We start from the raw sequence: 18,705 nt of genomic DNA on the forward strand, positions 1-18,705 counted from the left end.
CATTAAATGTGAGAGAGAAAAAGGGACGAAATTTGAGCAGGTAGGGTTGATTGAGCCTGACTGGTGAATGTAAGCAAAAGATCTTGTCTGAGGCAGAGTAGAAGGTACACAGTTAGGATGAGTTTCTGTTTGTTTTAGAATTTGCAGGTACAGAGTCTGTACTGCCACCAGGAACAGCCTGGGATGTTAGGCTAAGGGCAGCACCTTTGTCTGCCAAGGACATCTCTAGGTTCAAGGTTCCTGAGCAAGGACATAATTTTTACTGACCTCCAAAGTATTTTGGGCTGCCTGCCTGGCTGTCATTGGTATTTCTGAGTTGGGGTGTGAGTACAGGCAGCATACCTAGTCAGAGATGACTTACTCTGCCAGTGTGAAAAAGGTGAAAAAGTGGGAGTATTTTGTCCAGAGGTGGAGATGACGTGTACCTGGTGCCAGATGTATAAAGTGCCTTGTCAAATGAACAGGTAGGTTTTAAGTGGATAGAACTTCTGATTGTGCACTACCCCAGCATTTCTGTGGGAGAAACATGCATTTGATGCTAAACAGGAGGGGCTTGCCAGAGATAGTCACTGCAAATAAATTGATGGTGAGAGATGGTGCACTCCACTGCCTTCATGAGGAACAGAGTGTGCAATTCTAAATCTGGGTGTGGTGCATGCCAGGCCTGAATCCATAGGAACACCCAATCAGGAGCTGTTTTTGCCAACTTGAGAGGTGATATGAGACAGATTCTCTTTAAAAATAGTGTTTTTTAATCAATCTTGGGGCCATATTTGTTCCCAGTCCAAAATAAGGTGATTCACCAGGATGCAGATATTACTGAACAGTATCATTACTATCACATGGAAGTAAATCTTGATGAAGAATAATTTAAAATGTTGTTGGTAACAGTACAAAAATAATGAACTGCTAGAAATTCAAGCTAGATTTAGAGAGGTCATGGCTATGAGACATAACATTGCTGATGTCAGCTGGATCTAAACTAAAAGTAGAGATTGTCAGGTAATTAGTTTTGTTTTATTGACTATGCATAGTCTATCTGGATCATGCCAAATTATGGAAACATAGAGAAGATTGGGCATCCCAGAACTGTTAATTGTGGCTCATGCAAAACCTGTACATAGACCAAGAAACAGTTGTCTGAATATAACAAGGAAGTACTATGTAGTTAAAAATCAGGAAGGATGTGCATTAAGATTGTATCCTTTCTCTATACCTATTCAACCTGTATGCAGAACAAATCATTCAAGAAACTGAACTATATGCAGAAGAATGTGGCATGAGTATTGTTGGAAAATTCATCTATGAGTTGTGTTACACAGATAATACACAATCTTGCTTTGAAGAAAGTGAAGATTTGTCTAAGACTACAATATTCAATATGGATTACATCTCAACATAAAAAAAACCCAAACCCTACTAGATCAAAAGGCAGTAATCATGATAGAGAGAAAAGGTTGAGGTTGTCAAGTGTTTAATTTTATTTGGATCCACAATCACCATCCATGATAGCATCAGTCAAGAAATCAAAAGACATACTACATTTGGAAAAATCTGCTGTCAGAGACTTTTCCAAAAGTGCAAAAGTGCAGTGATAACCCTTTAAAAGTGAAGGTGTGCCTGATTCAAACGGTAGTATTTTTAGTTGCTTATATATCAGAAAGTTTGACAGTGAATATGGAAGAGCAAACAGTTGATGCTTTTGAACTGTGGTCATGGTGAAGAGTACTGAATATCCAATGAACTACTAGATGAACACGTCTCTCTTGGAGGAAGTACAATCAGGGTGCTTCTTAGAGGCATGGATGGTGAAATTTTGTTGCACCTACTTTGGGCATGTTACACACAGGGAATAGTCCTTGGAAAAAGACATCATACTGTAGAATTGAGAATATCAGGGAAAGAGACAAAAACTCTCTGTAAGATAGGTTGACACAAGGACTTTAACAAGTGTGGTATTGAAGCATATGAGGGATCATGAGGATAGTGCAGGATGGGGCAAGGTTCAGATCTATTTTTAAGAGATTACTGTGAATTGTAGTTGAAATGACAGACCTTTACAAGGAGGGGGTGACTGTATGTTAGAGCGTAGTACTGGCACCAGGAGGTAGAAAGTGGATTTCTGAATGTGGAGCTTTGTAATTTTTTTTTGTTACAGTACATGATGGCAAATGCCTGGCCTGGGGCAGAGCTGGCTAAGCTTGGAGGCTCAGTGCTGATAGGGGAAAGTCACTCTCCTGAACCCTGAGAAGAGGGCATGTGGAACATGAATGAGATTGTGCCTTTCTTGTCAATTAGCTGTTGGTGTGAACACTGTTGGCATAATTGTCACTGTGGACATCATTGCATTGGGAGCTGTGCTAGCCTGAGAAATGCTTGCAGAAGTTCAGAATGGTCTCTTGGCAGTTCATTGTTCAGTCTGCCATCTTGTTCAATTTTTTTTTTCCTTCCCCTCCTTTCTTTCTTTGATCGGTGTTACACTGTCATTTTCTTTACACCAAAGGTTATCATCTGTATTTGTTTTCAGTTTTCTTATGTCTTAGAGAGGATCTGGGCTGTTGTTTGCCTAGTCCACCAACTTACAGTCAGTGCTTGATTTTTTTTTTTTTGTAGTGTGCTATCTTCATTCCCTTCTTATTTTATGTAGTATGTATATATATTTTAGACAGTTTCTTGGTGGTTTCCATGGTGATTGCATTAACATCCTAAAATTATAACAGCCATTTAGGTTGTTAAAAATTAGAATTGAAACCAACTTAGTAAGTTCAATATTATACAAAAGCTACACTCCTTTATAACTCTAACACTGGGTGGATTTCTTATTTTTTTGAATGTTATGAATAATGCTAATATAAGCATTCAGAATTACAGCTCTTCTCAGGTCCCTGTTTAAAAATTTTGAGAGTATATACCTAGGAGTAGAATTATAGCATTAGATAGTAATTGACTTTTGAACTTATTTTTATCCACCAGTATTTGTTATAATTACATGCATGTTTTATAGTTTTTCTTTTCTTTTTTCTTCTCTGATTTTATGTCTATGGTAATTTTTTCTTTATCTGAGGGATATTCTTTGATGTTCTCGTTAATAGAATCTTATTAAGTAAGTTTCTTACATTTATTTGCTCATTATCTGAGGACTTTCTTGTAAAGAGAAATCTTACTGTAAAGATTTTAATCTGTTTATTCTCTCTGTGTTTTGCTGGTGTATATTGAATTTTACTTTTCCTAGTGTTTATAGTGTTTCTTTGTAGTATTTCTTTCAGGAGCTCTGGTGGTCTAGCAGTATAGTGTCATGCTGCCAAACCCAAGGTCCACGGTTTGAGTCCACCAGCAGCTCTGTGGGAGAAAGATGAGTTATCTCCTCCTGTGCTATTTACAGTTTCTGAAAACTTGCTGGAGGGGCAGCTGTGAATCTATTCTAACTCCATGACAATGAGTAGTTTGTTGTTACAGTATTTCTTTAGTTTGCAATTTTCTATCTTTCATCAGTTCTATAAAGTTTTAGGTATTTATTTGGGACTCTAATTACATGAATGCTAGACTTGTTCATTCTTGGGCACCTTTCTCCTCCCTTGTTTTTCATTCTTTTGTTCTGACATTTATATATATTCTCTTGACCTACTTTGCTACTATTTTCATTCATGTTCAACATTTATTAATCTTACTTACTGAAGTTTAATTTCTTTGTCTCAGATATGAAATTTTTATTTGACTTACAGCTTTAATTTCTTTATAGACATTTTTAGTTTTATATGTATATGGTTGAATAAGCATCATGCATTTAATGTCTGTATTTGGTAACACCACAGAGTCGTTGTGGTACAAAGGTTAAGCACTCAGCATCTGTTGGAAAGGTTGGTGGTTCAAATGTCTCTAGTGTTTCTCCCAATAGATTCTGATGATCTCAGCCTAGACAAGTCTGTGTGTCTTTTCTGTTCTGTCACATGAAGTAATTGTGGGTCAGAACTGACTTGATGACAAGCAACAACATTTGATAATTAATATATAGCAATATATTTTAACTGGATTGACTTTTGTTGGTTTTATTTCTCATGTGCCCAGAAAAATAAAAAAGTCTCGAATTCATTCCTATGGAGTGAGAACTGACCGCTAATCCTCCAGTAGGTTTCCTGAGGCTGTACATTATGGGAGGAGATTGCCCATGTTTGTCCTGAGTCGTCACTGGTGGATTTGAATTGCCAGAGAGGCACCACCTTTGGGTTAGCAGTCAAGTCCCTATTCACTACATCACCAGAGGTGTTTTGATTGTGGAAAGTTATTTTAGAATCTATTTTATGTTTAGTAATTAGTGAATTAAAGTAATAGTATTCCTTACCTACCCCTCCTCCCCAGTCTGTTTCCTGGGACCAATGGAAATTAAAAATTTTCTTAGTCATAGTTGAGTGAAAGAGACAGGGTCCAGGTATCATCTTTTCTTAAACTGAGAAGGGCCTATGTATTTTTAAGTTTACTCTTAGTGTTAATTTGGAGCTCCTCAATGTCATAACTGTAGGGATGATGGTAAGTGGGAAGGGCAGATGAACTTTTCTTCTTTGTTGTTTGCCTATGGAAAACTAGCTTCCTGAGCTTATTATAAGCCCTACTACCATTTAAGTTATTTCCTTTAGAATGGACATTTATTTTCCAGGCAAAAGTGGCCAGAAGCTATATGTATTTAACTTATATCCTTTTCCAGTTTTGCCCAGAAATCCTTCACTGTCATACTCATTCTTTGGTACCTTTAGTCATAGTTCAAAAATTAAAGGAACAATGAATGTAATTATAATTCCAAAATAATTGTAAGTAAACTATTAAAATAACTAATATTAAAATTAACTTAGGTAGCTCTGTTTTCTTTGTGGTAATGTAAAATTTTAAGACTGATGTTTAAGTATTAATAAGAATAAAATAATCAACCTTAATTATTAAACTATTAATCACCTTGCATTATTTCATCTTCAGATTATATTAATCTGTTATTGTATAAGCTGTGAGCCCTGGCATCTGAATGTAAAAATGTTTCCCTTTATTTATACTACTGTGTGTATAAACTAACTGGAGAAATTATTGAGAATGCTTTGTATTTAGTAGTTTGACTATTTTCATTCTGTGAAATTCAGCACCTATTTGTTAGTTTCTTAATTGTGCATTTACTTAAATAGGCTTTAAAGGATTTCCACAGAAAATGAATTATCTCATTTTTCTGTGAAAATGCTTTTTTTTTTAACCTAAGTGACATAATTTTATTTATTTGTTTTTAGGTTGGGCTCATGTGGTTTGTGCCCTGTATATTCCAGAGGTACAATTTGCCAATGTTTCTACAATGGAACCAATTGTTTTACAGTCTGTTCCCCATGATCGTTATAATAAGGTAGAGTGAATTTTTTTTTATTATTATTATTATTGGAATACAGCTTTTTTAAAATTGCCAAGTTTAAAGGAAAGTTTTTTTCTTTTTGAGGGGGTTATAGACCACCACTAAATTATAAGTTTAGAGACTTGGAAAACACTATCATTACTGTGCTAAACTACATTTATTCAAAGGTTATGAAAGATTATAAGACTAAAAACGAAAGAAAGCAAAACCTGTTGTCTTTAACACTAATTTAGAATTTTAACATTCTCATATTTTAAAGAATATTTTAATTCCTACAGATTTATGCTTATTGAATTAGAGATTTTCCCCCTCTTTAAAGAGTCAAGGTATTAGTAACTTAATTAGCTTTTGTTTTAAGTCTATTAGTTTTATTTAGATTTTATTAGTAGTAATAGTTTTATACCTTCTTTCTTAGGAAAAAAAATACTGTATCAGAAAGCTAGGGACAAAAGAAATGCTATTTTCAAACCCATCATTTTTTTTATAAAAAAAGTCATAGTTAATATTTAACTGTAGCTTTCTATATTTGTTTTGATTTAGAAAATTTATTCACTTACTATACGTACTTTTTTTTACACCCAACTTGCTTATTATTCACGTAGTGAGGTTTCAAAATCCAGATCTTTTTGTATAAATTGGCATTATGCAAAATGAGAAATATTTCCTATTTCTCTGTTACTTGTTTTTCCAATTATTTTACCTTAAGAGTATATAATTCTAGAAATTATAACAATTAGTATTTATTGAATGTGTTTATCATTGTGTGAGTTCAGTTATAAATTACTTTCTGTGGTATAGTAGCCTTGAAGGAGACTAAAGTATATGCAGGAGGGCCATGTAACTGGAAGGCCTAAAGCTTAAGCCCTTTTGCTTTTACTTTTTGCTGAATCAGAAATCTTCTTATGGAGTCATCTCCAAGACTCATTCGTACCACTCTGTAAGCCATGTGGTCCATCAGGGTTTCCTCTTCAGAGATTATAGGACACTCACACACTCATTGGGCCCCACAGAGGCAGAGGCCTGATTCAGTTCTCTTTGAGATACCATTAAACTTCTAAACTTTTTTTTCCCTTTGGAACACTTTCTCTGGTACCTCTATTTCCTCCTCTTTAACCCAGAGCAATTTTGAACTGCTGGGCCTCAGGGAACCGAGAACTGACAACACCCACTAACTTGTTGCTACCTTTAGTCAGGTGGGCCAGGAGGCTATGACCACAAAATATGCAGCACCCCACTAGCCTGGAATGAGTTGAGGTGTGTGAATCAATAGTTTCTCATAGGCTCATAGACTGTGGATACTATTTTACTTAATATTGTTGTCGATGTAGAACGTGGGAAATCAAATAGTAAAGTGTGGAATAGATGTACTTTTGAACATTTTACAATACTTTATTGTTATACAGTATGCACTCTGATATTATGTCACCATTTGTTTGGAAAGTACCTGGAGACTAAATGTAGAAGAAGGTGTTGTCAATACTGATTTCAAGGTTTCAGATATTTTTGTATATATAAAATCTTACTATACGGATTGCTGTTACTTATTTTTAAAATGAAAAGTACAGAAAAGTACATGGACAAAAACCATATTATTCAGACCCTCTCAAACCTTTTCTCTGAATTTTTCCATATAGATAGATCCATTTTAAAAACACAGACAAAACTTTTATCATATTCCTTACACTATTCAGTCGATTTTGAAATTTTACTAAACTTAATAGTTTAGTAAGATATGCTTTTGTTATTATTTTTTAATGGATACATAGTGCATAATATTTAGTATTGTTACTGCTGTTTGTGGGTTTTCGGAGACATAAATTGCAGGACTTTCTCCATGGAACAGCTGGTTGATTTGAACTGCCTATCTTTGCAATTGGCATTGTGGTTTCTTACTACTAGGGCACCAGGACTCTATTTTTATATATTTAATATTATTAGCATCAATAAAATGAATTTAATTAAGCAACCCTTTATATCTTGGTGTCCTGAAAATATAAATATATACACACAAAGCAGTGAAAGTTCTGTGCAAAAATTTAGTGAGATTTTGAAATTTTCAATAATATACTGAATGAGATTGGTCATTTTGTAAATGGTATTACTGTTGTTGTTACGTGCCCTCGAGCCAAGAAGACTCATAGTGATCCTACTGATAACAGATATGAAACTTGCCCTGTCCTCCTACATCCTGAGAATCTCTGATATCCTTATTGCCATTATTACTGTCAGTGTGTCAGTCTGTCTTTTGGGGGCTCTTCTTCTCATTGTTTGTCATGCTTTCCCAACATGATATATTTTTATTTTTCCCTATGGACTGGCTCCTCTTGACAACATTCCCAAAGTGTGTGAGACAAAGTTTCACCATCCTTCCCTCTAAGGACTATCCTGTTTGCACTTCCCTAAGTCAGATTTGTTGGTGTGTTTTTTTTTAAAGTAAAATTTTAATTTATAATTGTGATTTTTAAAGAAATTTTACAGAAAAGTTGATTATTCATTTGTTCTTTGTTGCACATTTTCTCCTCTCTCCCTTCTCTCTCTCTTCCCCAGTTCACAGTCCATAGGCTATTAAGGATTCAACTCTACCACCACAACTCAAAGGCATTGATGATTTGTTTGTTTTCTTCATTCATTGTTTAACTTTCAGATGTACAGGAAGTAATAGAAAACATTATGACTTGAATCAGTTGCACGTTAGTTTAAACTGATATTCTTGCTCCTTAGCTCTCTGGAAAGAGAACCTTGGTCTCATTTTCCCCAGTGTAACATGTCTTGATTTCTTTATTGCTGTTAGCATGAGTTTGATTTTGGGTCAAAGTAAAATGAAATTGTTGACAACTTGAATCTTTTCTCCATCTGTTAAAATGTTGTATTTTTGGTACAGTGATGAGGATTTTTGTTTTTTTGATGTTGAGGTGCATTCCATTTTGAAGGCTGCAGCCTTTGATCTTCTGCAGCAAGTATTTCAAGTCCTCTTCATTTACAGCAAGTGGAGTTGTGCTATTGGCATAATGCAAGTTGTTGATGAATATTCAGTTCTCTTAGAGAACTGGGTATTACTTTTTAAAATATCTAAAATCCTGATATTTCAGTGCGATAATATTATAGTACCTGGTAAGGTTAAATGTGTTTATTTTTGTTTATTGGCCTTCCATATTCCTTTCTTTTTTCCTTCTTGTATTTAATTTGGTAATCTTTTTTTGTCTAGGTTTTTGTTTTCTTTCTTAATTGCAAGCATATTATTCTTTTAAACTGCATGCACTTTTATGTTTCTGCTTATAATTTATTTATTTATTTTTTAAAAAAACACCCCACACTTTCAGGGGAGCTCTGGTGGCCTAGTGGGAAGAAGCTGCACTGCAGTCCCAGAGATATGTGGTTCAAGTCCACCAGATGGTCTTCTGGAGAAGGAGGGGTAATCTTCTGTACTAGTCAGATCTGATTTGATGATACACACAAAAAAAGTAATAAAAAAATAAAAAACCCAAAATAACCAAAACCAAACACTTTCATTGTGTCTCTATGGTTTTTTTGTAACTGATACTCTAACCAATTAATTTTTTTCTAGTATAGAAATTTCTTCCTTCATCACCATTGCCTCTTGATCATATGTTGTTTCTTAAAATTCTTCAGTGTCAACCTATTCTTTCTGGTACAATGACTCTGTGTACTCCTTCCATCTTCTTTTAATGCTTCCTGTATCGTTCAGATTTTTTTTCCCTTAAGTATTGCAACTTGTGGCTTGAATTTAATCTTTAGTTCCTTCAGCGTGAGAAATGCCGAATTTGGCCCTTTTGATTTTCTGACTCCATCTCTAGGATTTTGAAGCTTCGTCTCACATACTTTGGGCATGTGGCCAGAAGGCACTGGATCTTGAAGAAAGACATCATGCTTGGAAGGGTGGAGGGACAATGTAGGAGAGGAAAATCCTGGATGAGATGGATTTATACAATAACTGGGGCAATTGGGTTAGTTGTGTTGGAGACAGTGAGACTGGCTCAGGACACAGCAGGCTTCAGAGCTGTTGGTTGCTATGAGTTGAAGGCATCTCGACGGCACATAAGAAGTTCAGTATATAAGCTTAAAATTTTTGTATGATTTACTTGAATTTATCTCTTATGTTTCTGCCTTTAAAATATAGTTACAAATTTTGTACAATGTAAATACTTTCTAAGTGTTCTCAATTTTTTTCTTAAAAAATGCTTGTTTGTTTAAAAAATATGCTTGTTTTTCATTTTAATTCTGAGACAGTGTCAAATTTAGAGAAAAATTTTAGAAATAATCTAAAGAGCTTTTTTCCCCACAATACCATTAAGTGGCCAACATAGTATCTTGTTACTGTTGAATATATTTCCTTTAAAGCAAAATATCATCCTGTAGAACCAGAATAAAGAAACAAAAATAATGAATTTCTTATCAAGAAATTACTTAATCCACAGACTTCATTTATGTTTCCTCAAATTTTTTACAGTAATAGCTCTCAAGGCAAAAAAATAAAAAATTGCTCATTCAGTTGCAATTACTAAATCGCTCTTACCTTGGTTTTTCTAACTTTATTATTTGTGAGGATCATAGGCCAGTTTTTTAAATGAATGTCTATTAGTTGTGATTTGTCTGAAATTTCTTTATGATTACATGAGAATGACATATGTTTGGCAGAACATCAAAGATGTGATGCTCTATTTTTATTCCTCTATTCTCTAGTCTCATGAACATTATTTCCATTTTCACTGTTGATACATTATAATTTCAGTTTTGTTTAGCTGGAGTATGATTTCCACTTTTATCATTGTTGGCATTAACATAGTCATTTAATGTGAATGAGATCTGTTTGATTTCTTCACTATAAGGTTAATATTTTTTCTTTATAATCAAGTGAGCATTTTATGGGGAATTACTTGGTTTATAACTATATGTGTTTTAATATGTAATATGTTTCTGAGATAACTAGTTGCTGTAAGGAAGGTAGATGGATAGTTTTTCATAAAGATTTCAAGCCATAGAAACCTGATGGAGCATCATTATGAGGTGTAATCAGTAGCAGTGGGTTTGGCTTTATTTTGCCTCTCATTTGACTTTTACTCACTAGTTTTAGTATTCACCAGTGTTTCCTAGCTAAATCATGCATTATCAGATAATGTATACACAGTCATTGCTTCTGAGTTGAGACTTGCATATAACTGATTGTCCAGTGGATTTATTGAGACTGTAAATCAGAAGGGATGGGTTTATTGTTCTCTTTCTTGTGGAGCTGTTGATCAGAGGAACCATGTTTGGGTTAGCAGTGAACCTCCCTCTAAGTCTCTAAAGCACCCTAATATAATACCAGGACTTCATAAATCCTTTTCTGATTCCTTCATCTCCACTCCACTCCCCCTCTATCATCAGTTGGCAATCCACTATAATAAAAGCCTTTTTCATTCTCCAAATGAAGACCTCTGGTGGCTTAGTGGTAAGGACTTGGGTTGCTAACTCAGAAGGCATGTTGTTCGAATCCACTTGCTGCTCTATTGGAGAAAGATGGATAGTTTATTCCCATGCAATTTACAGTCCCTGAAAATCTGTTGGAGGAACAGCAGTGAGTCTCTTCTAATTTGATAGTGTCAAATATGCATGCTGTGTTTAGAAAAGGTTGTATCACTAAGTACATTATAGCTAATGTTAGATGGATTTTAGCTGAAAGCAGAGAAGGAATGTCTATCTGTGTTTTATTGACTGTGCAAAGACATTTGACAGTGTGGATCACTACAACTTGTGGCTAACCTTGAGGAGAATGGAAATCCCAGAACATTTGTTTGTGGTCATGTGAAACCTATACTTGGACCAGGAAGCAGTCCATGGAACAAAGCAAGGAAGTACTTCATGTTTTAGGATCAAGAAAAGTTTATGCTGGGGATGCATCCTATCTCTTTAATAGGCTCTTTTAGTCTGTATGTGGAACAGATCATCTCGGAGTCTGGTCTTTATGAGAAGGAATGTGGCATCAGGATTGGACGAAGACTTATCAAGAACCTGCATTATGCAGATGACACAACCTTGTTTGCTGAAACTAAGGAAGACTTGAGGCTTTTGCTACAGAAGGTGAAGGACTGAAACCTCCAATATGGATTGAAGCTCAACATCAAGAAAACAGAGATTCTCACAACTGGCAGCACCACAATAGATGGAGAAGAGATTGAGGTTGTTAACAATTTCAGCTTGCTCAGCTCCACTATCAACACTCTTGGCAATAGCAGTCAGGAAATAAAAAGATGAATTACATTGGGGAAGTGTGCTGTCAGAAATCTTGTCAAAGTGCTAAAAAGCAGTGATGGCACTTTAAAGACTAAGGTGCACCTGATCTAGGCCATGGTCTTTGCAGTTACTTCCTGTGCCCTAGAGAGCTTGGACAGTGACTAAGGATGACAGAATAAGAATTGATGCCTTTGAGTTTTGGTGCTGGAAAAGTATATTGAATGTACCATAGACTGCTAAGAAAACAACAGGTCTGTCCTGGAGAGAGTGAAACCAGACTGAACCTCGGAAGCAAGTATTTAGAAGCCCTGTCGTACATACTTTGGACATGTTTTCTGGAGAGATTAGCCCTTGGAGAAGGACACCAAAGGTCAGCAAGAAAGAGGAAGACGCTCAAAATAAGTGGATTGTTGCAGTGCTTGTGGCAGTGAACTCAAATGTGTAGGGGTGATAAGGATGGCACAGGATACAGTACAAGGTTCAGATCTATTTTTCATGTGGCCACTATGAGTCATATTCAGCTCTCATCTCAATGACACTTGATGACAAGATAACATTCCTCAGTGATTTATTAGACTATGGAGGGTAGGGATATTATTTTAGTGGATCATAGTTTATTGCATTGATTTTTATGGATGCTAAAATTGTTTTATGTTGAGCTTGAATGTCTTTTATCTTGTGTGATAACATTATCATCCATGAAGTATTTACTTTTAATACAGTAGTATCTTCCAGCAACATCCTTACCTTTTTCCACCACTAGCTCTGGAATTGCCATTTTTTTCCAAGGAGACCTGATTGCCTTTATTATGGTAGAAAGATACATGATTATTGGACTATTGTTACACTTAGTCCTTTATAGTGAATATAACCAAAACCAGTAAAATCACTGCTATTGAGTTGGTTCCAACTTAGTGGTTTTTGAAGATGTGAAATCTTAATGGATGTTGAGTGGTCATCTTTCTCTTGTAAGGTGATTGGTGGATTTGAGTTGCCAACTTCAACAGTTCCATGCATTACATGCTGTGCCACCAGGGGTCTTTATAGTTGGTTAGAAGATAAGCTTTTCTAGAAACATAGAAATTACATTGCTGGAAATGTGATAATAAAACAAGGCAAGTTTCAGAACCCTTTTCCCCCCCCATAAAAAAAATACAACAATAGGGAATCTTGTTCTTGGAAAACTTCAAATATAGTAAAAGTAGCAGAAATATAATAGAGTAGGCTAAAAGATAAGTAGATAAAAGATAAGTAGGCAGTGTCAGTACTGCTTGGAGAGTTGAGCCTGGTATCAAAAGTCAAATACTATCTACTGTTCTTTACATCTTTGTTGAGAATATATAGTTTTGCTTCTCCGTTTACCTTAAGACTGTGCCTTCTCTTCTATTTGCATGTAATTTCTAGGTCTGCTTGTCGTTTTGGATGAGTTCTCCAGCTCCCAATCCTACAGTTGTCCTAGTTCTAAATTTCTAAAATAGCACCTTGGTCTAGTTATCTGGGCTTGAAGCTGTGTTCACCTAGATAAACTGTTCTATCATTAGAAATTGAACATAGAGGATACTTTTTAAGATGTATGAGTTTTCTAGATATAGTACTTTAAAATGTATCATCCTTTCATGTCTGATCAATGTTGTATCCAATTAAGTATGAAAGAACATGTAAAGTTTTTTAAAATTGTTTTATACAATGTTTCATTTACTTTTTTTCATATAACTATTGATATAAACTGGATTTGGGACAATTAATCATTCTTGTTCTATGCTTATCATCACACCTTCTCTTCCAGTTCCCATTGATCCTTTCCGTTCCTTCATTCCTCCCTTCACATCTGTCCACAAAACTCTGCTAGTCCAGTATTTCCCCACCTTTCCCTCTTTTCTACCCACTTTACCCTATGTGGACATTCACATATGTTTAAGTAGTTATTCTCCCATTTTTACAATAATAGTTTTTGCAGTATTTGTCCTTATGAGACTAAGGTAGTTCACTCAGACTAATGTGCTCTAGACTCTCCTATGTTATGTAGCATTTTTTTGAAATTGTTATTTCTTAGTGTTGCTTAGTATTCTTTTGTGTGGATGTACTACAGTTTCTCAATCCATTTGTTTGTTGGTGAGCATTTGGGCTGTTTACATTATCTTGATTACTATGAATAATGCTACTGTGAACATAGATGTACATATCTCTGTTTTTGTTTCAATTTTAATTTCCTTGGTGTTTTCTCCTCCCTCTCCTAGTTGTGGAATAGCTGGGTCATATGAGATTTCTGTGTTCAGTTTTTTTAGGGAACACCAAGCTGCCTTCTAGAATGGTTATACCATTTTACAGTCCAACCAGCAGTGCATGAGAGTTCTAGTCTGTCTGCCTCCTCTCCAATACTTACTTGTTGCTGTCCTGTTAAACTTTGCTACTGCTACTGGGATGGATGGTGTCTTACTGTTGTTTTAAGCTGTAAAGATTTTTGATGGACAAATGGAAAGTTAGATGTGCTAATTCAGATAGGTTTACTTTTTGACAATAACTAATTTACTGTCTGTACAAACTTGAAATTTTGATAAATGAAAAGTGTTCTGAAATTCACACAAGAATTTCTGGCAACTTTTAAAAGAGGGTGTTCATAATTTCTCAATCCATTTGATTATGGTTGGACATTTGGGCTGTTTCCATGTTCTTGCGATGGTGACTAATGCTGCTTTGAACATTGGTGTACAAATCTCCATTAGTGCCTCAGTTCTCGTTTTCTTGGGGAATATTCCATGCAGTGGAATGGCTGAGTCATATGGAATTTCTGTGTTCAGCTTATTGAGGAAATGCCAAACTGTCTTCCAGAGTGGTTGTACCGCTTTACAGTCCCACCAGCAATGTATAAGAGTTCCTATTTCACCACATTTTCTGTAACATTTATTAATTGCTGTCCTGTTAAACTTTGCCAATGCTACTAGGGTGAGATGATGATATCTCATTGTGGTTTTGGTTTGCATCACTCACACTGCCAGTGATTTTGAGCATTTTTGTGTGTCTGTTGGTCATTGGAATATCTTCCTCTGCAAAAAATCTTTCCATGTCTTTTGCCCATTTGGTGGTTGGGTCTTTTTCGTTGCGGAGACCCTGTAGGATTCTGTAAAATTTTGTTATGAGACCCTTGTTTGAAATGGTATTGCCAAATGTTTTTTTTCCCCAGTCAGTAGGTTTTCTTTTCACTCTGTTGGAAAATATTTTTGATGCATACATGGATTTAATTTTTAGAAGGTCCCATTCATCATGATAGAATACTATGCAGCATGTGGAAGGCAGTGGCTTTGAAAATCACTCCTTAACTTGGGAGGGACTGGAGAACATTATGCTAAGTGAACTAACTCAGTCCCAAAAGGACAAATACTATATAAGACCATTAACGTAGAAATAGAAAGATAACTAGTAAAATTTATATGAGCATCCAAGTGTGTGAGGGTAGGAGCAGAGGGGTGAGGGTGGCCATGGGCAGAGGGGGTAATCATAGGAGTTGCACAGTTTGATGGGTAGAGGGGATATATGGGTAAGGGAAAGGGGAAAGATCCAGTATGAAAACTGTATACAAACATTGTAAATAAACTAGCATAAAATAAAAATTTTACTTAAAAAAAGAGGATGTTCAGTCATTTATTTAATAATTTATGAGAAGTAGATCAGAGAAAATTATATGTGCAGCTTTATTTTTTTTCTCATTTTATTACACTTGTTGTTGTTGTGTACTGTAGAGTTGGAACCGACTTCATACCTGACACTCTTGGTGGGTTTTCAGAGGCAGTTAATCGTACGGGAGGAGATTGTCCATCCTTCTCTTACAGGGCAGCTGGTGGCTCTTAAACTGCATGCCTTCTGGCCTTAAGCTGTGTGCCTTTGGAGTTACACATATCATTAATCTACTCTTATTTTTAGCGTGGAATAAGATTGCATAAAACTCTTAATTTATGTCATCTGTCTCAGATATTTTGTTGTTATGTCCTGTCAAACTGACTGCAACTCATAGTGACCCTATGCACAGTAAGTAGCTCTGAACCCTGCCCTATTCTGAACCAATCTAAGTTTCTTTAATATAACCTGCCTTCATAACCCTAGTTACTGAGTCAGTTCATCTCCTCCAGGTATCCTGTCTTGTGCTGTACCTCTACTCTTCCAAGCATGATGTCATTTTATGAAGATTTATCCCTCTTGGCAGTGTGCCCAAAGTTTGTGAGACATAGTTTCAAAACTTTCACCTTTAAAGAGCAACTGACTTTCACCCTCTCTGGGACTGACCTGTTTGGTCTTTTGGCAATCCATGTTATATTCAGTACTCTTCTCTAGCAACACAAGTCAAAGGCATCAACTCTTCTGTCATTCTTAGATATTATCCAGCTCTCTGATGGATAGCATGTAATTGTGAAGACCATGACCTAGGGCAGGTGCACCTTAGTCTCTATATTGACATCGTTGCTCTTTAGCAATCTGGAAAGGTCTCTGACAACAGATTTTCCTAATGCAATTCATCTTTTGATTTCCTGACTACTTGTGCCAAAAATGTTGATTGAGGAGCATTCTAAGTGGAAATTGTTAGCAGTCTCAATCACTGATCCATTTATTATGGTGTTACCAGTTGGCCCAGCCCGGGGAATATTTGTTTTCTTGATGTTGACTTTCAGTCCATATTGAAGACTGCATTCCTTGATGTTGTACAGCAAATGCTTCAGGTTCTACTGAGATTTTGCAATCAAGGTTGTGTCACCTGCATGTTGCAGGCTGTTGATGAATATTCCTCCAATCCTGATGTCACATTACTTGTCATAAAGACCAGTCTCCCGAATGATCTATTCTGCATAGAAATTGAACAGGTATACAGTCAGGATGCAACCCTGATGCACTTCTTTCCAGACTGAACCATGTAGTGTTTCCTTTCTCTGTTCCGACGACTGCTTTTTGGTCCAAGTATAGGTTTCACCAGTAGCACTTTTCAGTTCTGGGATTCTCATTCTTCTCAAGATTAACCACAATTTGTTGTGATCCACACAGTCAAATGCCTTTGTATATTCTGTGAAACACAAATAGACATTACTGGTACTCTGCTTTCAGCCAAGATCATCTGACATTGGCTATGTTGCCCCTAGTGTCATGGCCTTTTCTAAACCTAGCTTGTATTTCTGGTAGTTCTTTGTCATTGTCACTCCACTATGCAGCCTTCGCTCTGGACTCCTGTCATGACAGTAATGCCTAATCATAGATCCCTTTTAAAGAGTTCTCTCCCTCATCTGTTTCAAGGCAGTATACATAATTTATCCTGTCATTCTCAGTCTTCCCCCAACTCTGATGCCAGTTTTATAACAGTGGCACTATGCAATATTTGTCCTTTTGTGACTAAGAAATTTCACTCAGCATAATATACTCCAGGGTCATCCATTTTGAGTAATACTTCATGAGTTCCTTGTTTTTCAGTGCAGCGTAGTATTCCATTGTGTGACTATACCGCAGCTTCTCTATCCACTCATTTGTTGATGGGTTAACATAGTAACTTGGAGTAATTTACAGCTCCAGACTTTTCTTAAGCCTTATAGTTGCAGGACACACTGTTATTTCACCATTATCTTTCTTTATAGGCAAAAGATATTTTTCCTTTGCAGATTTAAAACTCTAACATATTCTAGAACCATGATCACTCAAATTCCCACATAAATTCTTTTATAGGGATATGTCAACCATCTTTCCTCTTCTTTATGTTTTTCAGATTTGACAGACAGTCTCCCTGAGGCCTGGCTTTGACTGCCTGATGTCAAACACCCACCTTTCTCATTCACCTTTTTTTTTTTTTAATGAAGGAACATGAGTGGTGGGACAATTTTTTAGCAAATCTTACCTTATACTATTCTTTGACCACCTTTCAGATGCATACAAAATAATTGGGGCTTGAAACTAGGGCACCTAAGTCTTGAAACTGTCTGACATCACTATTCCTCACCATGTTGCAGAGGTCTTAGAAAGTAGATTGCCCCAATGGCATATAACTTTTGATTACTTGATTGCTGATACCAGTGGTCTTAATTGTGAAATCAAGTAAGATGAAATAATTAACTACTTCATTCTTTTCTCCAACCATCATGGTGTTCCCTGTTGGTTCAGTGTTGAGGATTTTTGTTTTTTCAATGTTATGTAGTCCATTTGAAGTAAAGGAGATGAAAAGTATATTTTAAAGAACTATGGTAGTATAATCAAATGTTCAAGGAGCTGGAATTAGCAAAAATACGGGGAAGAACTTGCTTGGCATTTGAAAGCTTGAAAGAGGTGAAAAACCACAAGCCTTTAGTTGTGATACTAAAGGACATAGTGGACAAAATCTTGAATAATTCAGGATACATCATAAGAAGATGGTGGGAATAGACAGAAATATTATATCAGAATGACTACTGACATGGAATCATTTCAAGTAGTAATGTGTTGAAGGACCAGTGGTAATGAAAGGAGTAAGATCAAACAGTACGGATTGTATGGGGGAAAAATATTAAAAAAGGGACATAGGTTTAAATGGGGTACCAACTGACATGCTTTAACAAACTGATGGAGCATGCTCCCTAGTCTATGCTAAGAAATTTGGGAGACCTGGCTAAACTGACTGAAAGAGATCATATTTGTTCCTATCCTAAAATCAAACAGGTGATCCAACAGCATGTTAGAATTACTGAAGAATATTGCTAATAAAATATGCAAGTAAAATCATGCTGAAGTTTATTTTGGGCGTGTTCCTAGAAGAGGCTGTTCATGGAATGGGACATCATGGTTGCAAATTGGTGTGGGACATTGTAGGAGAGGAAGACCCTCAGCAAGGTAGCTTGACACAATGACTGCAACAGTGGACTTGAGGATGTTAGAGATTGTGAGTATGGCACAGAATAGGACAGGATTCAGATTTGTTGTTTGTATTCAACTCAGTGTCAGCTAACAACAGCAACAGAAAGTTCTCTCTTGAATTTTTCTTGTGCAGAACCTAGGTAGGTCATATAAAATATCTTACAGTTCCAGTTTTGCTGAGTATAATTTTTAAAAAGTGCAAGTAAACATATTTTTCTTCTCTCTCTTCCTACCACCCT

The 18,705-nt window shown here is 35.9% G+C and overlaps 1 protein-coding gene across 1 annotated transcript in view; it reads left to right on the forward strand.

Moving 5' to 3' along the window:
- MLLT10 (myeloid/lymphoid or mixed-lineage leukemia (trithorax homolog, Drosophila); translocated to, 10) overlaps positions 1 to 18,705 on the forward strand; it is a 318,731-nt gene that overhangs the window by 153,116 nt on the left and 146,910 nt on the right. Inside the window, exon 5 of the mRNA XM_006887056.1 lies at positions 5,265 to 5,374. Within this exon, the coding sequence (XP_006887118.1) occupies positions 5,265 to 5,374 (110 nt within the window). The remainder of the gene's footprint in view (positions 1 to 5,264; positions 5,375 to 18,705) is intronic.

This window comes from Elephantulus edwardii, unplaced genomic scaffold, assembly GCF_000299155.1.
Source record: "Elephantulus edwardii isolate Elephantulus edwardi_28Jun2011 unplaced genomic scaffold, EleEdw1.0 scaffold00054, whole genome shotgun sequence".
NCBI classification, from domain to species: domain Eukaryota; kingdom Metazoa; phylum Chordata; class Mammalia; order Macroscelidea; family Macroscelididae; genus Elephantulus; species Elephantulus edwardii.